Here is a 26,665-nt window from a genome sequence, read left to right as displayed (position 1 = left end):
ATATCTTGGTTTAAAGAAAGAGCTATTCTGACACCAACTAACGAACAAGTAGATAAAGTAAATAACTTGATTCTTTCAAAGGTTGATGCGCCGACGAAAATATACTACTCGGTCGATACTGTTCTCGATTTGGAAGAAGCTGTTCATTTTCCTACAGAATTTCTAAACTCTTTGAACCCGTCTGGACTCCCTCCTCACAAAATGGTGTTGAAAGTAGGTTGTCCTGTTATTTTATTAAGAAACCTGAATCCACCTAAACTTTGCAATGGCACGCGTTTGCTGGTAAAATCACTGAAAACTTTCATAATAGAGTGCACAATACTCACAGGATGTGGTACCGGAGAAGATGTATTGATTCCCCGAATCCCTATGATACCATCGGATTTACCATTCCAATTTAAACGTTTACGATTTCCGGTAAAGACATCTTTTGTAATGACCATTAATAAATCGCAGGGTCAAACCTTCAACGTTGCAGGCTTAGATTTGAGCGTTGACTGTTTTTCACATGGCCTGTATGTTGCTCTTTCAAGAGTAACCTCAAGAGAAAACATGTTTGTATTGTCGAATGACAAGAAAGCTGTGAACGTTGTATATAAAGACCTTCTGTAATATATTAATTGTTGTTGTAAAAATAAAATAAATATGTAAAAATGCAAAAAAAAAATGTAGGGTATGAATTTAGATATTCCAAAGATAGCAAGGAAGTCTTCATGGTATAAAGAAAGGGGAATTGTTTTACTCCAAAAGTAACGCGTACGAGCCACGGGCAGTAATGAATAAATCAAAACTACGGGATCGATTTTAATCATTTTTTCAGTGAGTGACATAGGCCTTATATTTTATTTCCGTGCGAGGCCGGGGCGGGTTGCTACTAGTTGTTAAATAAAATACTGAAATATTTATTAATTATTAGAACTGTATCTGCTGCACAATTCGGCAGCCTTTAGATACGAATTTTGCAGTCGAGTTGATTCTGGCAGTTTATCATCCATTCGAACATGTCTGTTGTAATCGCCAATTCAAAAACAAAGCAAAAACTTAAAATTAAGCATTTAGCGAAGGAAAGTATTTTCTTCATTATACGAATATATTTAATAATTTATTTACCAAAATGAGAATTCAAACGACGAAATTGCGTTTGTTATATTCTCGCAACATGTAGGGATATATATACATAGATATATAAATGATCAGGATGATGACACAGAGAATGTAAAGACATAAAGAAGGTGCATATTGAATTCTGTATAATGTTCGATTGGACGGCCAACAGAGCTGAAAAACTTGAAGTAAGGAATTCACCATTTTGCTATTTAACAGAAATAAGCAAAATACTGAATGTTTACAAACTGAGGAACGTCCACGAAACGAGAATAATGGAAGAAGTCAAGCAGAAAATAAAAATGTCATGTAACATATGCGTCCAGTATCAGAACAGTATCTTTATTTTTAATTTGTTGTCGCGAAGTGTCGCTCTCACAGTTATCCTATGCTTTGAATGTAACAAATACTATTATTTCTCCAAATTTTCAAAAATGGTATTTAAAACTCCAATTCGGGCAAAAATTCCTGCAAATTGTGTCAGAAGTGTATAAGATATAGGGCGAAAATGGTTTTTTTTAATAAGATGTCTTGTAAATTTACTATTAATTTCCTCAAAAACCGTATTGTGAGAATTTTGGAACTTCAGAATTTGCGTGGCTAGTTCCTAAATTTTATATACTTAATATCGAAGATATTTTGTAAAAATTCACTTTTGTTCGAACCACCTCATGAAACTTGTAGGTAGGTAGATAAAGGGGGGCGGCAGAACATCCTTGGCCCCGGGCGCCCGAAGTTGTAGCTACACCACTGCATCTGCGTACACATGTTAACAAAAAATTGAAACATTGTTCTACAAAATCAACAATTGTCTCAAATAGTCAATATATATGCCAAATTGGTGAAGCCCAAATGTAGTAAATCTTACAACCAAACATTTTCATTCATAAACGCAGGTGCACATTCAACAAGCGATCTCGCTTTTTTCATAAAAACAGACGCCGTAACGTCTCCCCGAGCATGCCTTTCCCAACAAGCGTCTAAAAAAAAAAAGCGTCAAAAGCTAAAAATCATAAATTTAACAACTTTCTGATGTTCCTCTGGAAGGAAAACTGACATCCCCGCAAAACACAGAAAAGAGTGCCAAATTGTCAACGTAGTTCTCTAAAATTCTCTCAAATCTAAAATATTTTATCGTGGCTCGCAAATATCAGCGACGAAAGCTGTTCGAGCAGCAAGGGAAACGGTGGCAATCGGCGATCGTTTATTAGTTTCTTTCGGCACAGCTCGGATTTTCTACCAACAACACAATATTATGACACTTTCTCGTCGCGACAGTGCTTCGAAAGATTGACTCTTTGATAAATCGTGAGCTTCGGCTATGGGTTGTCCGTTACAACGGAGATGTTATTCCCTTATGAATGTTTGTACATATGTACATACATATGTGGCTCGTATTTGCTTACGTAAACATACAGACAAATGTCTGAAATAACACAATTCCCTGGTTGAGAAAAAATGTTTATTTCGCATTTGTTGATATGAAAATGCCGACGGCAAAACGCAATTATATGCTTGTTTGATTCCCTCATGGAGTCATTGCATGAATTATCTAAGGAAATGTGTACTACATTATTTTTTGGCATTTTTCAACTGCTACTTTTTAACTCAAAATGAAGATAAATTTATAAAAAATACAAAAGCAAAAAGCTATAAAAATATAAAAAAGTGTAAAAAAATAAAAAAAGTATATCAATCGAATAATTAATTTAGTTAATGCAATTTAATCCATTCCTCGATTAGTCAACAATCTTCCCTGGTTGATAATGTTAACAAAGCTGTAATTCTGCTTAAACCAAAGCAATGTTAACATTTCTCAGCGCGAATTCCATTTTTATGATTTGAGTTCCGTGGTTCAAGTTTTACAAATGTTCGTTATCGAGCCTGCACCTTCTCCATGTCTTTACATTCTCTGGTTAGATCATCCATTTTTCTGCTGAGGTTTTAAATTTTCCTAATGAACATTGAAGTTTTTCGATCTAATTCTTGGTGCTTAGCTTGAACTTGAATTTCTTCAGTTTTTGATTTTCTTGATGGCTTTCGTGAGATAGTGTTGAACGTGTGCAACACCTTTTCGGACAAATCGGCTTGGGCTTCAAGAATTTAGTTTCTGTTTATTCCCATTTTGAGAATTTTTCCGCAACACTTCCCCTATTTATGTAACTGCTGGGTATTCTCCAAAGAAATCGTTGGAGGTATATTGATTTGGACGCCTAGTTGACCTTGCTGTGCCTCGAGTCACAGCTGCTGACTATTTCTTGGATGGCAGTTAGATCAGTGCGTTTAGTCTTTGCTAAAACGGCTTATGTGATCGGTTTAATATGCGGGAATGTACACCCCTTTTTCAATTATTATTGAAATATTAAATATTTAGCCTGTAAATAACGGGGCTTATTTTATTTTTAATAAAAAAAATGTATTTGCCTGTATTTTTTTATAACTTCAGCGCTTTTTTGAATTTTGAGCTTTTTTTTAGGCTCGATAGGACCAAATCATACTGCTGCATAGGAGCATTTTTCTTCAAAAAGCGGACAAAAATGAGAATTACAAACTCCAGCGATGCTACTCCAAATTTATATTTTTTTAGTACCTAAGTAAATGTACTACAATAAACCGATTAAATTATTGACCTTCAGCCCGCTATATTGCCACACAAGTAGTCGGAACCTAGACTTCGTTCAGTACGCACGTCCTTATTCACGACACTCTATTGTTCTCGAAATTGCAAGTGGTTTTTTGTGTTGCGTGAAATGAATCCTGGAAAATATTTTTTATGGATTCTAGACAACATGGTTTGTATTTAATATTAATAATATAAAGATTAATTTAGTTAATGTATTATTTGGTGTTTTTTTGGGAAAACAATGAACCATTAAAAAAAATATTTTTTTTTTTTAATTTTTTAGTTACCAGTGTTTTTGTTATAGTGTGGGGGGGAGGTCAAGCTATAAATTATTTGTTTTACTAAACTACAAAGGTTTCTACTTAACATATATACGTATAAGATTAAACATTTTTCCCATCTTTCCACCCCTTTAAAAAAAGCGCGTGAATTAGATAGGTCACTTGCATAAAATGATTTTATTTATTTTTTTAATTAAATACTGAAATCCTGCTAAATTATTCTAGACGGGTGGTATATAGATGGTATAAGAGGGCTCTATCGGAGCCGGTGTGAAAATTGGGCAATGGGCGTGGCACCGCCTAGTTTTTGGCGAAATCTCATATCTCAGGGCCCGACAGACCAATTTCGACTAAATTTAGTATGTAGTATTCTTTTAATATTTCTATGTCACTGTGTGAAAATGAGCGACATCGGACTACAATCACAACTACTTCCCATGTTAAACAATTTAAAATTCCTTTTGATTCTTTCACTTTTCAATACACAAATTAAGAAGTAATTGATAAACGGAATAAAACTTTGCGGTAATAATTCCTTTAAAGTATGCCACCTTTTGACCAAAAATTATCCAAATCCAACCAAAAATGTTCAAGCCCATACCGAATATGTGGACCCCTGTACCTATAGTTCACTTTTGATCAAAAATCTCGGTCATTATGTGAGATATGCAATAGAAATTCAGACAGAATTCTTTCCTGACAATGGTATTTCTGCATATCGAAAATGGGTTGAATCGGGCCATTATTTCCCATATTCCCCGTACACATAATATAAAGATTTTCGAACTTATAGGTGACTTTATGCTGGATATATCCACCAATATTTGGGTTAACTTAATGAAAATTGCTGAACATGTTGTATTCATAACAGTGTAGCGAAAACTTGACCCTTCTCCCTAATAAATATTACCAAGATTTTCGAACATCCTCTTGGCCTTGCTCCATATTATTGGTGATTGTACATAAGGTACTTTAATGAAACCCAGGGAACATTTTTTGAGTAAATATGTGGCACATTAGTAGTATGTGGGATGAGCAAAAATAGATACAATCTGGTCGATACTACCATATATTCAATATAAAATGACCGGTTGCACCCGAAATTATCCCTTCCTTACTCGTTTTATTTTAATATCATTTAATCATGCAATTTTATTCATTTTCATTCATAAAATCACTTTAAATAAATTTGTCCGGTTTTTGAGACCAAATGCTCCTATGTGTGCTGGGGGGAGGGAAAAATAAATACTTATTTTAGTTGAGAAATCTTTTGAGCTGATTTTATTTTGATATTTCCATTGCTTTTATACTATTTCAGAAATCTTGTCTTATATAACTAAATATATGTGTATGTGTATATGTTTGAATGTATATGTTCCGACCAAAAGCCTGAAGTGATTAGATTACATTTTAAATATTAATTTTGCTAAACAGTTTTTGGCATCTTAATATTTATGATAAGAAAACATTGAATGTCGTATTTTGCTTTAAAAGACGCCTTTTTTAAATATTTTGCATTCAAAGGAAATAATGAGATCCTTCTCAAATCCCCATGGGAAAATTTTTGTATTTTATCTTATTATCATGGCGTAATATATACATACATACATATACAGGATATATCAATCTCTTTCTGGAACTTCCCTAACCAAAAATAGTTTTTAAAGTTTGCATGAAAATTAGTTTGGTGCCGTATTTCATTTTTCAATAAAAAAAAATATGAAATTTTACGTCTCTCAACTGTTTTTTATTTTTCTCGTACTATCTCTAACATCTACTTTGACTAACTCTATTTCTGTGTCATACGATGAAATCAAGGCCAGAGGATGAGTCTTTTTTACGATTAGCAACTCCAAAGGACTTGCTTTTATGCAATTCAATGCGAGATGTTCAAAATTTCTCAAATGCCCCACTAGTAAAACATCTAGCAACTAAGTGTGTCTAATTTTAAGGTATGAAACAAGCACTTATTATTTATTTAAACCTTTAATTAAAATTAATTAAGGCATCTTTCTGAACTATAACATATTCTTTATTTTTTTATTTTTTCTACTTACATACATACATATATAAAAATGAGTTCGGTTTTTGTCTGTTCGCTATAGCTGACTTAACCGTTGAATGAAATGAAAAATGACCTGAACCACTTTGAAGGGAATCCAATGAGGATCGTTTGTAAAAAAGAAATCGGAAAATGTGACTTTTTTCAATACATTTTTTTTTCAAATTTCCGTTTGTTTTGTTTTCAAATTGTTTGATTTGCAAATTATTTGAATCGTTCGATTTTGGTTTGCTTTCTTTATTCCGGCTATTTAAAAAATAAATTATTGAAAATTATTCAGTGAAAACTTTGTGTGTTTCATACAAAGTGATTAATTACAGATTGAAATTTGTTACGAAGCCACGAAGAGGTTGCTAATATCGGTTGGCGTTCTTTTTGCTATCAACATACATTGGCAGCCCAAGGCATATGCACGAGTATTCGCAGGATGTGATGACATACGTGCGGAATTATGGACGCCCGGATTTGTTTTTACATTCACTTGCAATGCAAAATTACCACACATTACGGAATTATTGAATCGCGGTCAATCAACAAGATCGTCACGATGTCACAGCGCGACTTTTCAAACAACAGTACTCTGTTGAGTGGCAAAAAAGGGGTTTACCGCACGCACACATTCTTCTTTGGATGCTGGTTACACCAGATCAAATTGATGAAATTATTTCTGCGAAAGTTCCTGATCCAGAATTATACGAAGTGGTGAATACCACTATGGTTCATGGACCTTGCGGATACCACAATCCCACTTCGGTTTGTATGTCTGACAAAAAATGCTCAAAACACTATTCACGTGCTTTTCTTTCGGAAACAAAAACTGGAAATGATGGATCCACTCTATCGAGGCGTTCATCAGACGCCAATGGCAGTACATTCAGCATTCAATTTAGACGAGTGAACATCGAAGTTGACAACACATGGATCGTGCCATATTCGCCGCTATTGTTTAATTCACATTTAAAACTCATATCAATGTTGAGTATTGCAGATTTATGAAATCGATCAAATACGTTTGGAAGTATGTACATCACCAAAGAAACGTATGTACGTCATCGAAGAAATGGTTGCGCAGAAAGCAAAGCCAAACAGTAGATGGATATCCAGGTGTGTTCTCAACTAATGCAATAGGACTAATTTACACAATCCACCCGAAAAACCACAACGATTACTTCTACCTTCGCTTGCTATTGATTAATGTACGCGGTGCAATTTCATTTGAGTCATTTCGTATTGTGAATGGTACGGTGTGTGCAACTTTTTGAGAAGCATGCCAGCAATTATAATTGCTGAACATGATAATCACTGGAATCAAACGATGGACGATGCGAAAGCTATTTCGCATGCCACTGAAGTTCGCGATGATAATTTCGGCATATCAGCCCTCAATTCCGCGTCAATTATGGGATACAAACAAAAATGACATTGCCGAAGGCATTTTACATCGTATTCGCTAAAAATTGCAAATTTGCAAATTCCGGTTGATATCAATTCCACCCACCTGTCAATTCACTTCAACGAAAGATGAACGGGCAATATTAGCTGCCAAAAATACCGACGTTAGTGATTTAATTGGAAGATTCAAAGTCAAATTCGGGGAGATTTGCGCTCATACAAATCGCTTGATCGTCTTGACAATGAATACGAAGTCGTGAATTTTCCAGTGGAATTACTAAATTCTTTGGAGAGGCTTGGTATGCCACAGCATCATTTGCGTCTCAAAGTTGGATCTGTCCTTATTATGTTTCGCAATCTTCATGCGCTGAAACTGTGTAATGGAACCCGACGTATTCAGTTTCCAGTGAAAATTTCATTGTAGAAAAATCTCAAATAAATGATTTTCAACACAACGGAAATTCAACTTTCTTTTCATTTCAAAACACATAATTTCAGGCAGGGCAATGCCTGCGGGGTCAGGTAGTATAGTATATGTAAGTATGTACAATAAATTTGCTTTGAAATACTATCCCTTGTTTGAATGAACTTGAATATTTTATTTTTTTTTTGGGACGTTTTTCAGCCAACATTAACCCTGCAAGACGGAGGTAACAGATTGCACAAACATATTTTCAGCTGTTCACTAACACTGTTATATTTTCTGGAATTTTCAATTGAATGGGAGAATACGTAAGATAGAGAAAAACTATCGACATTCTAAACATATTGTAATGTTAACTTGATAGAATAGGAAAGACGAATACCCAATTTTTCATGAAGAAGAAAACGAAAGGCGCAGTTTATTTTGGATTTTAAAGAGGCAAGTTCGTTACTTGATAACTTGATATTTTATGATTAATTTCTATTATATATATATATATATATATATAGTTAATTTCTTTTATATAGAGGAAACGAAAAAGTTTAACAAGGAGAAAAAGGTAAGCATTGTGAATTGAATGTTGTGTGTATAATTTAAAATTTAAATATTAAAGAAATCATTTGGAGCATTTGGAAAATATTGCGTATACCAAACAAATAAGGGAGTAATTCAAATTGATGTCATGGATTGTGCATTTTTTATTTGAAATATGTAATTTGGAGGATGGAGTCATATCAAGAAGTTCACGCAAGTGAGGAAAGTTCTCTGATCGCCATTCACTTGGGAGTGGCCAGAAACGATTTTTTTGCACATGGCTCAAGCAGCTCACAACTTTCGGTCTTTGACCAAGTATCCTCTGGGTACCCTAAGAACATCCGTTCGAAGGCGAGCTAAAGTGAGAGGCGAAACGTCCCCTACATAGGTTGCGCTGGGTTTGGGACCCGCCACGTAAAAAAAACACACCCAAAGAAAAGGAAAAACAAGCCTCGGATGAGAGACCCCCCTTTTGATGACGACCATGGCAAATTGAGGGCATGCACCTCGAATGTCCGGACGATTAATTGGGAAGGTGCCGCTGCCCAGCTGGTTGACATCCTCACGAAAATAAAGGCTGACATCACCGCCGTCCAAGAAATGCGATGGACGGGACAAGGACAGCAACGAGCAGGTCCTTGTGACATTTACTACAGTGGCCATATAAAGGAGCGCAAGTTTGGTGTTGGATTCGTGGTGGGAGAGAGACTCCGTCGTCGAGTACTAGCATTCAATACGGTGAATGAACGTCTAGCCACAATCCGCATCAAAGCGAGGTTCTTCAACATATCGCTTACAAAATCGCTATCATAACAAAATCGTGCTTGGCGACTTTAACGCCAGGGTGGTCTTTGGCACTACGGTCGGTAAATTCAGCCTGTACGACGAAACATCCCCAAATGGATTGAGGCTGATTGACTTCGCCGGGTCCCGAAATATGGTTATCTGTGGCACTAGATTCCAGCACAAGAAGACCATCAAGCTACCTGGCTGTCTCCGGATCGAAAAACTACCAAACAGATTGATCATGTTGTGATAGGCGGAAGACACGTCTCCAGTGTTTTAGACGTGCGCACGCTCCGAGGTCCTAACATCGACTCGGACCACTATCTTGTTGCAGCCAAGATTCGCACCCGCCTCTATGCGGCAAAAAACGCACGTCAACAAACACAAGGAAGGTTCGACGTCGAGAAGATGCAATCACAACAGACAGTCGAACGATTTACTACTCGGCTTGCACTCCTGCTCTCTGAGAGCACTCGTCAACAACTCGGTATAAGGGAACTCTCTGACGGCATTTCAAACTTCTTACGTACAGCTGCAACTGAAACCATTGGTTTTCGGAAAGTGCAAAAGAACAGCTGATACGACGAGGAGTGCCGTGTCGCAGCGGAGAGGAAGAGGGAAGCGAGACGCATTTGCAGGCAGAAAAAGAAAGAGGCCGAAATGCGTGAGTACGAAGAGCTTGATAAGCTGGCCGACAGGGGTAATGCTCGAAAATTCTACGAAAAAATGCGGCGGCTTACTGAAGGTTTCAAAACCGGAGCATACTCTTGTAGAATCCCCAAGGTGATCTAGTCACCGATGCCCAGAGCATACTTAAATTATGGAGGGAATACTTCTCCAGCCTGCTGAATGGCAGTGAACGCACAACGCCAGGACAAGGCGAACCCGATTCCCCAATCGACGACGATGGAGCAGACGTTCCATTACCCGACCATGAGGAAGTTCGCTTAGCAATTGCCCGCCTGAAAAACGACAAAGCGGCAGGGGCCGACGGATTGCCGGCAGAGCTATTCAAACACGGCGGCGAAGAACTGATAAGGTACATGCATCAGCTTCTTTGTAAAATATGGTCGGACGAAAGCATGCCCAACGATTGAAATTTAAGTGTGCTATGCCCAATCCATAAAACAGGAGACCCCACAATCTGCGCCAACTACCGTGGGATTAGCCTCCTCAACATCGCATATAAGGTTCTATCGAGCGTATTGTGTGAAAGATTAAAGCCCACCGTCAACAAACTGATTGAACCTTATCAGTGTGGCTTTAGACCTGGCAAATCAACAACCGACCAAATATTCACCATGCACCAAATCTTGGAAAAGACCTGTGAAAGGAGAATCGACACACACCACCTCTTCGTCGATTTCAAAGCTGCTTTCGACAGCACGAAAAGAAACTGCCTTTATGCCGCGATATCTGAATTTGGTATCCCCGCAAAACTAATACCGCTGTGTAAGCTGACGTTGAGCAACACCAAAAGCTCCGTTAGAAGGACCTCTCCGAGCCGTTCGATACCAAACGAGGTTTCAGACAAGGCAATTTCCTATCTTGCGACTTTTTCAACCTGCTGCTGGAGAAAATAATTCGAGCTGCAGAACTTAATAGAGAAGGTACCATCTTCTATAAGAGTGTACAGCTGCTGGCGTATGCCGATGAAATTGATATCATCGGACTCAACACCCGCGCCGTTAGCTCTGCTTTCTCCAGGCTGGACAAGGAAGCACAGAAAATGGGTCTGGCAGTGAACGAGGGCAAAACGAAATATCTCCTGTCATCAAACAAACAGTCGTCGCACTCACGACTTGGCTCTCAAGTCACTGTTGACAGTCATAACTTTGAAGTTGTAGACAATTTGGTCTATTTAGGAACCAGTATTAACACCACCAACAATGTCAGCCTGGAAATCCAACGCAGGATTGCTCTTGTCAACAGATGCTACTTCCGACTGAGTAGGCAATTGAAAAGTAAAGTCCTCTCTCGACGAACAAAAACCAAACTCTATAAGTCACTCATAATTCCTGTCCTGCTATATGGTGCAGAGGCTTGGACGATGACAGCAACCGATGAGTCGACGTTACGAGTTTTCGAGAAGAAGGTTCTGCGAAAGATTTATGATCCTTTGCGTATTGGCCACGACGAATATCGCATTCGATGGAACGATGAGCTGTACGAGATGTACGACGACATTGACATAGTTCAGCGAATTAAAAGACAGCGGCTGCGCTGGCTAGGTCATGTTGTACGGATGGACGAAAACACTCCAGCTCTGAAAGTATTCGACCCGCCGGGGAAGCAGAGGAAGAGGAAGACCTCCACTCCGTTGGAAGGATCAAGTGGAGAAGGACCTGGCTTCGCTTGGAATATCCAATTGGCGCCACGTAGCGAAAAGAAGAAACGACTGGCGCGCTGTTGTTAACTCGGCTATAATCGCGTAAGCGGTGTCTACGCCAATTAAGAAGAAGAAGAAGTTATTAGAATAAATTATATAGTCCACATAAATTAGATAAGGCAGAGACAATACAAAACATACATAAATAAACACATAAAAATATATGCATTTATATGCAAAAGTTGTTCAATGCAAAAATACTGTGGATGGCGTAGCCGGTGTTGGACCGGCCAGAGTTATTTTTTTAAAGCGCGGCCGAAGGCCGCCAATGCAGAAAGGAATGAAATGCTAAAATACTGACTTATAGTTTTAAAGATATTTGTATTTAAAGTTGAAAAATTGACAACTTTTACATTGATAATTTGTATATTGTGAATAACTTTTTCACTCATGTTATGCACTTTTCACTTACTAACATTTCAATATAACGTTTCTGTATACTACTTTTTTTAATATATGTTGTAAATAAAGCTTTATTTTAATTATTTTATTTCAGTTGCAATTCTCTGCATCTGCATTTATTAAAAAGTTCGATCCTTCCTCTTTCCAATAAGGGAGTGGGAGGGGGGGGGTATATAATATTATACATAGGCCAATTTCTAAACGGTAATACCACAAAAAAGTAGAGTACTACGAGCACATGACTTGTCCGAGAACGGTAATTTACAACATTTGGCAATAGTGTTTTTTTTAACATTATTTATAGGGATTTTCAAAGTAACATTGGTAAACGATACTTTGCTTATAGGGATTTAAAATATTCAAAGAAATACTGGTAAACATGATAATGCATTTTTGTTTTAAAACTCTTAGCTTAATTAAAACCATTATTTTTTGTTATTAAGCATAGTTGACTTTGATGGGTTTAGCACAATAATTAACAATTGTTTTAAGTAGTGTTTGAATTAAACGACCAAATAATTAGATTGTTCGATTAGAAATTACTTGTACAGTTAGGTAACACCAGTCGGCGATAAAATAAATCATATTGCGTAAAAGCATTATCAAATAACAAATGAAACAATCATAATGAAACTGAAGACGTTCATGTGTACATATGTATGTATGTATGTACATTAGGGTGCTTAAAAAAAAATTTTTTTAATTGTTTTTTTAACTCTTACCCCATTAAATGTTAGTGATTGATGGGGTTCCCATACATTTAACATAGGAATTTCCGTTTTTTCAACTAAATTTCACCAACTAATTTTTGTTTCTCAAAAATAATCATCACATATTTATAAAGTTGGCTTTTCAAACTTTAAAAATTCTTGCGACAAAATTATTATTCTCAAAACCTTTTTTTATTTTTATAGAAAAAATTCCAAATTTCAAATCAATATGTTTAATCGTCTGATTTTGATAATAAAACTTTGTAGCAGAAATTTTTAAAGTTTGAAAAGTGAACTTTCTGAATATGTGATGGTTATATTTGAGAATCGGAAATTAGTAGGTTAAATTTTAGTTTGAATGAAAAAACGAAAATTCCTATGTCAAATATGTATGTATATGGGAACCTAAAAAAAAAAATAGCGACCCCTTAGAGTTAAGCTCACAGCGCCTGGCGTGAGGGAGGATTTTTTGTTTGTCAATCACTAACATTTGAGGAGGGTAAGAGTTGAAAAAAAGTTCAAAAATTTTTTTTGAAGCACCCTAATGTACATATGCATATTAGAATTTCGTGTAAATGTGAACAAAATGTATTTAAATGGTCGTAATTACGGTTAACCAAACGAATGCATACATATGTAAATATATGCATATGTACATATGTATGTGCAAACCTTTGTACACTTTCGAATGTATGGTTTAAAACCAGTGAAAATGAACAAATGTGAACATATGTACATATGTAAGCGAGTTTTGAAAATGGATATGATGCCTTCCTCAAATTTTATATTAGTAGAGAAATTACCAAATTGTTTGGCATTCAAACTGGTTAGCAAAATAAACACCATCAACAATGAATGCCGCAGCTGCGTAGTGAACCTGTAGGAATTTAGAGTAACCATTGTATTTCGCAAATGCATGTCATTAGCCATCACAGTGTCATTAACATCATCACAAATTGGATTGTCAACAGTTTGAACACTATTGTTGAAATTCGACCTTGGTTGTGGCATAATTTGCGGCACTTTTTCGTTTCAAAATATTTACTGGGTCGTCAGCATAACAGAACAATATTTTAAGCCTATTTCGTGCAGAACTTAAACACAAGTCCGTTATTGATTTACACAATTCACTTCCGGACACTATTCCATATATGTAAGCATATGCATATATGAAGACACGTACTTTATTTACACCAATCTCTTACAGATGCATGAGACAACTAAACTTGCATGTTAAAGCGATTAGACATTTATACTTGCGCCTTTGGCAAGCGACTACTCGATTGGTAAGTGAATCAAGCTTTCACCATTTCATTATGGTCCATCGTGTTAAATAATTGATACAGCGAATAAAACTCACTTCTGCTTTCATTGAAAACCGTAGGGCGGTATTGTCAATGGTTTGCATCATCGCATTAAGACAATTTTTCGAGATAAATAGGAACATCAGAATGTTACCCAGTTAAAAAAATTAGACAATTGATTAATTATTGATAAAGGCATGTAAACTAGCAAGAATAATGTTATTAATTCCAAAATATTTATTTGGGTCGACTTTAGTATAACATCTCACCATCATCGCATCGTGTAGACACCTGGACTTTCCAACGGAGTGGACGTCTTCCTCTTCCTCTGTTTCCCCCGGCGGGTACTGTATGGAATACTTTCAGAGATGGAGTGTTTTCGTCCATTCGGACGACATGACCTAGCCAGCGTAGCCGCTGTCTTTAAATTCGCTTAACTGCATACGTCAAAGTCCCCGTATATCTCATACTGCTCAACGCGCAAAGGACCATAAATCTACCGCAGAACTTTTTTCTCGAAAAATCGTATAGTCGACTCACTATATGTTCTCGTCGTCCATGCCTCTGCACCATATAACAGTGACTTATACAGTTCGGTTTTTGTTCGTCTAGAGAGGACTTTACTTCTCAATTGCCTAATCTGTCCAAAGTAGCACCTGTTGGCAAGAGTTATTCTACGTTGGATTTCGAGGCAGACATTGTTGTTGCTGTTAATACTGGTTCCAAGATAGACGAAATTATCTACGACTTCGAAGTTAGGACTGTCAACAGTGCTCTAAAAGCTATTTTGGGCACCTACAGTTTCATAAGATTTCTGTGTTTACTTTTATGACAAATATTAGTGTTGCCACATTTGTGTCGTGAAAAAATTGTAAAAAAATTTTCTGTTTATCATCTTTTTTATTAGCCCGACCGAAGGCCGCCAGTACCAAAAAATGTTCGGCCCAAATGAACTATGCACACCCTGGTGTTGGATCGACCAGGGTTATTTTTTTGAGCCCGACCGAAGGCCGCCTATGCCAAAAATAAAAATTATACGCGAAATAATATATAACTTACCTCTATTAATAAATAATATAGGATGTATCTTCACGAATATTATAAAGAGGAAAGATTTGTACCTATTTTTGTATGTTTGTATTTTTGTAATGAATACTGGGCTGATTTAAAAGATTATTTCAAAAATAGAATGCTACATTCTTCCAATTTGACATAGGCTACATTTCATTTTGAAAAATATTAGGGATCCTTGGTAAAATTTGAACAATGTAACCGAAGGTGTAGAAAAATTAGTCTTAAAACGTCTTTAGAGGAATGCGCTGCCGAAACTATTAGCGATAGAACAAAATAATGTACAACAATATTGAAGAACATCATAATGTCTACAAAAAACTCCGCGGTAACATATGTCCAACTATTGTAGTTATGTCACTACAACAACTTTTTTCATTTTAAACATTAATGAAAATGCTAACCACATTCAAACCATGCTATTTATGTGTTTATATTAATGTATATTTCAACTCAAAGAATACAGTACAGCCAGTGGAAACACCGCCAGCAACAAAATTAACATTGACGAGTTTTTTCTCAACTTTCGTCAGCGATCCATTTACGAGAACGTTGCTCTATTCGGAAATACCCTGACATTATACATGGAATGCATCGTCGAAGAAATAGTTGCGCAGAAAGGAAGGCCAACCAGTAGATTGAAATCCAGATGTGTTCTCAACTAATGCATTAGGACGAATTTACACAATCCACCCGAAAAACGACGATTGCTTCGACATATCAGCCTTCAAATCCGCTTCAATTATGGGATACGAACAAAAAAGACATTGCCGAAGACATTTTACATGACCATCGCTAAAAATTGGAAATGGTAGAATTTCGGTTGATACTTCCGGTGGTTCGATATCAATTCCATCTTCCCTTTATCAATTCACGAAAGATGAACTCATCAAAAATGTTCGGACATTGGCCAAATTATCGTAACTACGATTCCTTAAGTGCACGCGCAATGTTAGCTGCCAAAAATACCGATGTTGTTGACTTAAACTGGAAGATTCAAATCCAAATTCCGGGAGACTTGCGCTCATACAAATCGATCGATCGTCTTGACAATGAAGACGGCGCCGTGAATTATCCAGTGGTATTTCTAAATTCTTTAGACAGGATTGGTATGCCACCGCATCATTTGCGTCTCAAAGTAGGATCGGTAGTTACTATGTTTCGCAATCATCATGCCACGAAACTGTGTAATGGAACCTGACTGATTGTGACGCAGCTATCGAATACAAGGAGGCAGAATGCTTGATTCTACGAATTCCTTCAAGTTCCGACGATTTGCCATTTCAGTTCGAACGTATTCACTTTCCAGTGAAAATTTCATTTGCGATGACAATCGACAGGAAATAAGGATAGTCGCTAGAAGTGTGTCGCGCTATACGTGGCGTATTCACGAGTTGGAAAACCATCTTCTCTGTACATTTACGCACCAGAAATCAAAAATTGTTGTAGAAAATTCACAAATAAGTGATTTTTAACACAATGTAAATTCAACTTCCTTTTCATTTCAAAACACATAATTTCAGACAAGACAACCCCTGCGGGGTCATGTGTATAGTATATGTATGTATGTATATATAAAATTGCTTTGAAACACTATCCCTTGTTTAAATGAACTTGGGTTGAATATTTTATTTTTAGTGGGACGTTTTTCAGCCAACATTAAATTCACATCCCATGCCTAGCTGGCCTAGAAAATGTAGCTTAAGTGCCAACGCTGAGTAAATGGGCAGCTGTAAAATACTGTCAAAAATTTATCACAACCATAGATTTTTTATGGCGTATACCTAAATTAACGCGGTGACAACACTGCGGTTAAAAATTCGATTTTGACCCCACGAAGTTATTTTTGTAGTTTTTCTTAAAAATTACTTGACGCGCGATGTTTAATGCCTGAACAAATACGAGTAAATGAAGGTATTATTAATACATTAATTCGATTGCTTTTTATTTCTTTTGTATGAACCCTTTACGATGCGCAGTTCAATGTTAAAATAATTTCTACACCATTTTTGCTAGTGTGCTTATGACTGAATTTTTACATGAATATTTCATTTATTTTTTGTTTTCTCATTTGTTTTTGACTTAACCGTTTAAATTGTTGACCCCGAGGAAGCAGAGCACAACAAGGTGAATGTAATACAGGCAATGCAACCGCGAGAGCATTTTGGCCAGAACTTCAATCAAAGTGCATAAACCGAAATTCCATGAAAATCCACCCAATATGAACGAAACAAACATCGAGTCGAATTTTTTGTCCCTGGAGTTCTGGTTCGCAACTACCGGCAAATGGAGTGAAATTTCGTCGATTCCGCGCTTAATAGCTAAGAGATGAGACGGGTGTCTGGCACCGCGCTCTGCGAAATAGTACTCATCGATCAGTGATTCTATAAAGTGCCATAACTAAGCACTAAATTAGGATGTGAAATGTAATTTGGCACAGGGATCGTAGTAGTAAAGGTCACTTGTGCGCAAAAAATTTTGAAAAAGTGGACGTGATCCCGCTCTTTAATAAGTATAATGTACATATCTTCTAAGCCCCTAAAGCTACAATGAAATCCGAACGGAAATGGATATCCCCGCTCACTCCCCATACCGCTTTATGGAAACCGGTGTGAAAATTGGACAATGGGCGTGGCATTCTCCTGATCTTCCTATGTAAGAGTGTGAAAATGGGTGAAATCGGACTACGGACACGTCTACTTCCCATATTACACAATTTTAAATTCCATTTGATTCTTTCACTTTCCAGCTCACAAATCAAGAAGTAATTAATATAACGGGATACAATTTTGCACCAATAACTCCTTTAAAGTATGTCACCTTTTGACGAAAAATTGCCCAAATCCAATCAAAACTGTTCAAGCCACTATGTCCCGAATATTTGAACCCCAGTACCTATAGTTGACTTTTAACCGAAAATATCGGTCAATCTGTGAGATATGTATGTAATTGAAATTCAGAGAAGTTGAGATCTTAATTGGAAAGGGAGCCGTGGTACATAATTTCATAGTGGCTGATATCGACAATGAGGTCATAATTGGAGTAGACTTTCTAGCAAATCAAGGAATTAAAATTGACATGGAAAACAGGGTTATACAAATATGGAAGAGCCATTTATGTTCGGATATGATAACAAATACTACGTTAGACGAGTTATTTGTACATAAATAGGTGGAAATTATGGGACAAGCGAGTTGTGGGTTGTTGAGGTCTCAGAAGAATCTGCACCAATCATATATCAAACTTTCCAAAAGAGCTATATTAGGACAATATCAGGAAATTATAGCCGTGAAAAATTGAGAACTACGTCTTGAGGAAGACTCCATTGGCGAAATGGACATATCGAGCGAAATTAACGCATGGAATAAGCAAATAGAGGTAGACCATCAAAATAAGGATACACAACTCTTCCCAGATACTCAAGAACCGAAATTGTGAAACATTTTATTGACAACCAATCCGCCAGGTTACTTGAAACGTCCCTTTAGTAAAACGTGAATTTGTAAAACAGACCATAAGCGAAAGGATCGAAAGCAACATAATCGAATCATCAGCAAGTCCATGAAGTTCATCTGCGGCACTTGTGAAGAAGAAAGATGGCAGTATGAGGTTCTGTGTGGACTATTGAAAGTTCAATGATGTAACAAAGATAGACAGTTATTCTACCTAAAAGCTTCGAACAGCTAGTGCTGGTCTAAAGCTGAGCACGAGAAAGTGTTCCCTTTTCAAAACGGAAGTAAGCTACTTGGGACACAAAGTGACTATAGAGAACATTTGCACAGCTATTGAAAAGATAAAAGCGGTAAAATATTGGCCAACTCCTAAAAATGTACATAAATTGCAGAGTTCCCTTGTAATAGGTACTCATTATCGGCGATTCGTTCCAAACCTTGCCAACGTAGCGTTAATTTTAAGTATTCTCTATGAACTCACAAAAAGAACAGAGTATTTGATTGTAATAAAGAACACGAAGTTTCTTTTCGACATCTGAAGAATATGTTAAACACTGCGCCAAGGATAGCATACCAGGTCCCATGGTCAGCGTTTATTTTAGATACGTCACCAATTGTGTGGAATACATTGCAGCTTAACGGTCGAATTCCAGGAGTCATGGTCAAAAACGCCTTTTTCTACCAGAAATTTGGAAAGTTTCTGTAGTCATGGACTTTTTCAGCAAATAGGCAGCGGTATACACAATTCCTAACCAAGAGGAAGGAAGAAGAAGCTTGTTATTGGTCTTTTAAAATTTATATTAATTAATTCATATTTTCCGGCTCCTAGGAATGATGTGACATAATTTTTTTCATTTCAATAATTAAGTTTCATTTAATGTTTTAAATGACTTTCTCTTTCTTTTAAATCAATAAGCAACTAATATGTAGAGATAAATCTTTGACAGAATAGTGCCTTTGAAATATGCAATTTTATGATCAAAAATTTTCCAAATCGAACCAAAACTGTGTAATGTCCTAGGTACTGAATATGTAGACTAGAGTGTGCCATTCTGAGGCAACCTTTTTTTCAACTGAAAAACAGGCTAAAAACTTTCGAAAATGTAAAAAAAAGTTACTCACTGTTTCAAATTTTCTATTTTCCATTTAAATAACATGGAAAAACAAGTAAAGAAGGCCTAAGTTCAGGTGTCACCGAACATTTTATACTCTCGCATGATAAAGTGATAATCGAGATTTCATTATCCGTCATTTACATATTTTTCAAATACCGTATTTGTGTAAAGTTTTATTCCGCTATCATCATTGGTTCCTAATGTATATACTCGTATTATACAGAAAAGCATCAGATGGAATTCAAAATAGCGTTATATTGGAAGAAGGCGTGGTTGTGAACCGATTTCACCCATATTTCGTAGATATCATCAGGGTGTTAAGAAAATGTTATATACTGAATTTCATTGAAATCGGTAGAGTAATTCCTGAGATATGGTTTTTGGTCCATAAGTGGGCGATGCCACGCTCATTTTAATTAAAAAAAAATCCTGGGTGCAGCTTCCTTCTGCCATTTCTTCCGTAAAATTTAGTGTTTCTGACGTTTTTTGTTATTCGGTTAACGCACTTTTAGTGATTTTCAACATAACCTTTGTATGGAAGGTGGGCGTGGTTTTTATCCGATTTCCAGTTTTGATACCTGAAAGAAACGACTCTATAGAGTTTGGTTGACATAGCTATAGTAGTTTCAGAAATATGTGCAAAAAACTTAGTAGGGGGCAGGGCCACACCCACTTTTCAAAAAAATTACGTCCAAATATGCCCCTCCCTAATGCGATCCTTTGTGCCAAATTTCACTTTAATATCTTTATTTATAGCTTAGTTATGACACTTTATAGGTTTTCGCCATTTTGTGGGCGTGGCAGTGGGCCGATGCTGCCCATCTTCGAACTTAACCTGCTTATGGTGCCAAGAAATACGTGCACCAAGTTTCATCATAATATCTAAATTTTTACTCACGTTACAGCTTGCACGGACAGACGGACGGACGGACAGACAGACATCCGGATTTCGACTCCTACTCGTCACAATTCTGATCACTTTGGTATATATAACCCTATATCTGACTCTTTTAGTTTTAGGACTTACAAACAACCGTTATGTGAACAAAACTATAATACTCTCGTTAGCAACATTGTTGCGAGAGTATAAAAATAAAAAGTTAAAGTAGGTACTAGGGTCAACATTAGGGTATGTCATTCTGAGGCAACCTTTTTTTCAACTGAGAAACAGGCTAAAAACTTTCGAAAATGTGAAAAAAAGTCACTCAAAAGATGAGCTCTTAATATTAATATTATATTAAGAGGTGCCTGTATCAAATTTTCTATTTTCCATTTAAATAACTTGGAAAAAAATGATTTTTATACTCTCGCAACAAAGTTGCTAAGGAGAGTATTATAGTTTTGTTCACATAACGGTTGTTTGTAAGTCCTAAAACTAAAAGAGTCAGATATAGAATTATATATACCAAAGTGATCAGGGTGACGAGTAGAGTTGAAATCCGGATGTCTGTCTGTCCGTCCGTCCGTCTGTCCGTGCAAGCTGTAACGTGAGTAAAAATTTAGATATTATGATGAAACTTGGTGCACGTATTTCTTGGCACCATAAGCAGGTTAAATTCGAAGATGGGCAGCATCGGCCCACTGCCACGCCCACAAAATGGCGAAAACCTATAAAGTGTCATAACTAAGCCATAAATAAAGATATTAAAGTGAAATTTGGCACAAAGGATCGCATTAGGGAGGGGCATATTTGGACCCAATTGTTTTGGAAAAGTGGGCGTGGCCCCGCCCTTTACTAAGTTTTTTGTACATATCTCGGAAACTACTATAGCTTAGTGTCAACCAAACTCTACAGAGCCGTTTTTTTAAGGCATTTCCATATACAGTTCAAAAATGGAAGAAATCGGATAATAACCACGCCCACCTCCCATACAAAGGTTATGTTGAAAATCACTAAAAGTGCGTTAACCGACTCATAAAAACGTCAGAAACACTAAATTTTACGGAAGAAGTGGCAGAAGGAAGCTGCATCCAGGCTTTTTTAAAAATTGAAAATGAAGCGTGGCGCCGCCCACTTATGGACCAAGAACCATATCTCAGGAACTACTAGACCGATTTCAATGAAATTCGGTATATAATGTTTCCTTAACACCCTGATGACATATACGAAATATGGGTGAAATCGGTTCACAACCACGCCTTCTTCTAATATAAAGCTATTTTGAATTCCATCTGATGCCTTCTCTGTATAATACGAGTATAAACATTAGGAACCAATGATGATAGCGGAATAAAACTTTACAAAAATACGGTATTTGAAAAATATTTAAATGACGAATAATGAAATCTCGATTATCACTTTACCATGCGAGAGTATAAAATGTTCGGTGACACCCGAACTTAGCCCTTCCTTACTTGTTTTACTGAAAATATTGGCGAGTGTGTGGGATATAAAGGGTTTTCCAATAAGAGTGATATGTTTTCTTAAAAAAAAATTACATTTATTGTAATTGCAACCAGTTACTACAGAGTATTATAGTTTTGTTCACCTAACGGTTGTACGTATCTCCTTAAACTATTCGAGATAGATATAGGATTATATATATATATATATATATATCAGGTGGCATTCCTCTTGCATTCTTACATCACATTGTGAAAATGAACGAAATCGGACAACAACCACGCCTAATTCCCATATAGCACAACTTTAAATTCCACTTGATGCGTTCAGTTTCCAGAACACAAATCAAGAGTAACTAATATGACGGAATAATGTCTTTAGTGTGTGCCACCATGTGACCAAAAATTGTTTAAATACAATAAAAACTGTTCAAGCCCCAAGGTCCCGAATATTTAGACCCCGGTACCTATAATTGACTTTTGATCGAAAATGTAGGTCAGTGCGTGAATATATAACTGAAATTGAGGGATAATCCTTCTTTTATAATAGTATGTCTGGATGTAAAAAATGGGATGAATTGGACTAATACTTCTCTTAGCCCCCATATAATTAATATAAAGATTTTCGAATGTTCTGGTGACTTTGTACCGCATATACCGGCCAATATGTGAGTTATCCTAATGAAAATGAGAGAGCTTGTTTTACTCATAACAGTGTATCTTCGTACACGTAAAATAGATACGTTTGAGCGAAAACTTGGCCTAGCCCCTATATAATTAATATCAGAATTTTCGAACATCCGGCTGACTTTACCCTATATCAGAGGTGGGCGTCTCAGTGACATTTTGCACCGCTCGGGCACGCGTACACATTTTGAGGGCTAGATGAGGGGATCATCGCGGGCAAACAGAAATAGGGAATTGAGAGCAGCGTATTTTACCACTCCATGTTTACTAATGATATCACGCACATGTATGGGAAGTTGCACTGTGGGTAACAATTGTAAAATTTAATACTGTATTTCTTGCTCTGAACATGTTTTTTGCATAGCAGACATGGTATACTGCTAGAGTTTCCTAAGTTAAATACTTTTTTTCCCATTCCACATTAAATGAATTAATTTTCTTTTTTAAATTATGGACACTGTTTTCACTCGCTGATAACATTTCTTCACATATAAATTATAATAACTTCAGTATATTAACCACTGTTTCTTCAAACACATATGCGCAAATGAGCGCTCAGCACACACCTATTAGCGTTTGTATTCTATTTGTGTACTTAGCCACTCTCAATTGATAATACCATACCACGCAAATATAGTTTTACTTGATGATTTTTTATTTTTTTGAAAATATGTATGTGTTCCCTTTCTAAAGTGCGTATTAGTATTTTAATACATTTCCAGAGGTAACTTAGATCTTTAAAATTTAATAAAAGAATTAAAGAAAAAAACCTCAATTTTTTGAAAATTTTGGTAAAACAACCAAACTGAAAAATATCACAAATAATATATTTATATAAGCATTTTCATTAAATAGTCACAAGTATCTTTTCTTTTTTATAAATGTATGTATATATAAAACTGCCTTGCATATGTGCGTATAAAAGCCCAAAACTTGAGAAAAAACTTCCCAATTGTAATTAAAATGAATGTTTACAACAGTTATCACCACTAACAGTTTTATCACACAGTACCCTGCAAGACGGGTAGTTGTTAGCAAACGTGTAAACGAGTTGTTATTGTTCACTTTTGCATTCGTTAAAATATTTGTTACTTTTGTTCAGAGAGTGGGAAAAAAGTAACACATAGCTATTTAATGTTCAATGGGTATCTCGCTCTAACCAATGGCAAATATCGCATGCTGCCTTGTTCTAACAGAATACATACATTTGTTAGCAAATCTCTTCACAGTATGTTACGGGTAACAAATTCTTTCGTTAGCGCAAAGCTTACCTATGTGTTATTGATAACAAAAGTATTTGTTACCCGAATATCTGTTAGTGTTATTATTTTGGTTATCAGTTTGTTACCTTTAACATGTAATCATGTTAGCAGGAACAAGCATTTCTGTTACCCATTTGTTACTTCTAGCAAATTCAATTATTTTAAATAAAAGTAATTTTTTTAATTATTTTGCTTTATTTAATAATAAAATCAAAATCAGATATTAATTAAATTAATAATATGCCTATTATTATTGCATTCGGCAGAAAAATTATATACAAGTTATTTGAGTATAAAAATTATAATTGTAAAAATTCATATTTTTAAAAGTAAAATTAGACACTTCAACTTAGAACTAATATATACAACTTAAAACTAATATGTACAACTTAAAACTAATATTTACAACTTAAAACTAATATATATAAGTAATAATAATAAAACTTATATTAGTTTAGCCCTTAGTTTATGTTTCTTCTGTTTAAAACGATTGTGGCTTAAGGCCACAAATCTCCGGAGCTCCCCACATATACTGCTTTTATCCTTGTCAGGAAATAATGGTACATTACATCGTCTGAAAACAAACCACGAAGTACGCCGTCCACACTGCCTTTTGCGCCCTTTGATTTCAATATTAGCCGCATCTGTAAAAAAAAATTACAGTAAATTATATTACAATCGCATAATATTTAAAAACGAAATATTTACCATAGCATCCGTGCTTTCCTTTTGGGAAAGTTTGTCTTCCACGAAGCGCACATGCTCTTCCGATGACATGGGCAGTTTCGAAGCGAGCTCCACGTAATGCTCGTCCTCCAAATCACCGGTGATGCGGCTAATTGAATGGTGCGTCTTTGCCGCTATGACGCGGCATTCGCGCAATAATTTACTTTGCGCCTGCACCTCGGCCTTCACTGGCATCTAGAAAATTAAAATATAAAAATTAGCTTCTGTTTTAATTTGGTACTGTAATACTGCGTTACTTACTTTGTCTGTTAGGGACTTCTCAATGGCAGTGAGACGGGTCTCAATAGCATTCAGCTTCTGGATTATATCTGAAAAACATAAATGTATTTTTATAAAACAAATACTAATATATTTATATATTAATACATTATACCTGCATGGCCGCCAGACGATGGTGACGGTACCACAATTTCTGATGGTTCTGCTGGAGGAGCGCAAAGAGGTTTGAAAAGGTTTTCTTATTCATTATTTAAAACTAAAACGTAACTGATTGATAGGATCCACGTCGAAAACTAAAAAAAAAAATATTATATAATTATTATATAAAATTAAAAATATTAAATGGTCGTTTAATTAAAAAATACAATATAGCAACAAATATTACTTTGATAAAGATTTTTTATTTGTAAATACTTACAAATAGTATATTACAGGAGGAAAATATAGTTGAGAAGTGTCTTTTTAAAAGAGAATATCTATTTCTTAATTAATTTTTGTAAAATGAGAAAACATTATAAGGGAAATATTTACTGATTTACCGAAAAATAGTATTTCTGTTTAGGACACATAATTTAACCCTTTTTTACTTGTGACATATCTTTTTGAGATCAACATCCAAGTAAAGAAATTGTGTATTTCAGCACTAAAGAAAAGACTATATAAATAGTTTAAAAAAATTAAAATGTAAATATCCTTTTTTGAAAAGACACTCCTCATTTGCTTGAAGCCTGAAAAAGTTTAATTTTAATTTAATTTTTAAAATCCTGCTTAGGAGCAGAAATGCGTATATGTATGTTTATGATGAAACACTAATGTTGTCTTTATTTTAAACAATTTTAGATATTCTGCATGCGAACAGATATCTTGGACGAACAAATGAACATTTTTAATTATGGAGGAGGTTATCCAGTTCAAGAATTTAAATATTCGAGATATTTGCGTTTAAAGGTGGGTTTCCAGCTCTCAAAAAAAGCAAAAACTTCATATAAAAAATCGCTTATGAAATTATCAAGAAGTTTTCTGGTGTAAATTAATTTTACACTTACATATATTTCGCTTTTTATGTCCACTAGCACTTCACTAATTCTGAAAAACCTTCTCAATCCGACAATACCCATTTTATTCCCGAAATCGTGGGACGGTATTCTAAAGTCGGCACAATTATAATTGTAACCGCACAACTCGATTCAATTTAGATTTTAAATTTTTTACATTTACACATGTATGTATGTATATACATACATATATATGTAGATATAAAGTACAAATTACATATTTCACATAAATGCATAATCTATAGCAACTATTTGAAATAAATATGCGCTATTTAGCTTTACTAATTTAAAACTTACTCTCTTATTTGTTTGTTGTACCCAATATACTTGAATACTCCAAATGTTTTCTGTAATATTAAAATTTTTAATTATACACACAACATTCAATTCACAATGCTTACCTTTTTCTCCTAGTTAAGCCTTTTAGTTTCTCTATACAAAAGAAATTAATAATATACATATGTATATATAAATAATATAAATTAATTATAAAGTATCAAATTATCAAGTAACGAACTTACCTCTTTAAAATCCAAAATAAACTGCGCTTTTCGTTTTCTTCTTCTTGAAAAATTGGGCATTCGTCTCTCCTATTCTAGCAAGTTAATATTACAATATGTTTAGAATGTCGATAGTTTTTCTCTATCTTACTTACGTATTCTCCCATTCAATTGAAAATTCCAGAAAATGTAACAGTGTTAGT

At 35.6% G+C, this 26,665-nt stretch overlaps 2 protein-coding genes across 2 annotated transcripts in view; both read right to left on the bottom strand.

Moving 5' to 3' along the window:
* LOC120767618 (chitin deacetylase 1) overlaps nucleotides 1-13,906 on the bottom strand; it is a 40,146-nt gene extending 26,240 nt beyond the window's left edge. The window contains exon 1 of the mRNA XM_040093775.1: nucleotides 13,511-13,906. Coding sequence (XP_039949709.1) covers nucleotides 13,511-13,718 — 208 coding nt within the window. The 5' untranslated portion in view covers nucleotides 13,719-13,906. The remainder of the gene's footprint in view (nucleotides 1-13,510) is intronic.
* A 10,335-nt stretch (nucleotides 13,907-24,241) lies between these two features.
* LOC120769004 lies at nucleotides 24,242-26,293 on the bottom strand. The gene is made up of 6 exons (XM_040095843.1): nucleotides 26,260-26,293; nucleotides 25,176-25,200; nucleotides 25,062-25,109; nucleotides 24,929-24,996; nucleotides 24,650-24,862; nucleotides 24,242-24,585 (listed from the first exon to the last, which is right to left on the bottom strand). Exons 5-6 carry the CDS (start codon nucleotides 24,860-24,862, stop codon nucleotides 24,439-24,441), a joined length of 360 nt encoding a protein of 119 aa, XP_039951777.1. The 5' UTR covers nucleotides 24,929-24,996; nucleotides 25,062-25,109; nucleotides 25,176-25,200; nucleotides 26,260-26,293; the 3' UTR covers nucleotides 24,242-24,438.
* Between the last annotated feature and the right edge of the window lie 372 nt (nucleotides 26,294-26,665).

The sequence above is a fragment of the Bactrocera tryoni genome, chromosome 2 (genome assembly GCF_016617805.1).
Source record: "Bactrocera tryoni isolate S06 chromosome 2, CSIRO_BtryS06_freeze2, whole genome shotgun sequence".
In the NCBI taxonomy this organism is placed as follows: Eukaryota; Metazoa; Arthropoda; class Insecta; order Diptera; family Tephritidae; genus Bactrocera; species Bactrocera tryoni.
This window is presented reverse-complemented; position numbering and strand designations above follow the sequence as displayed.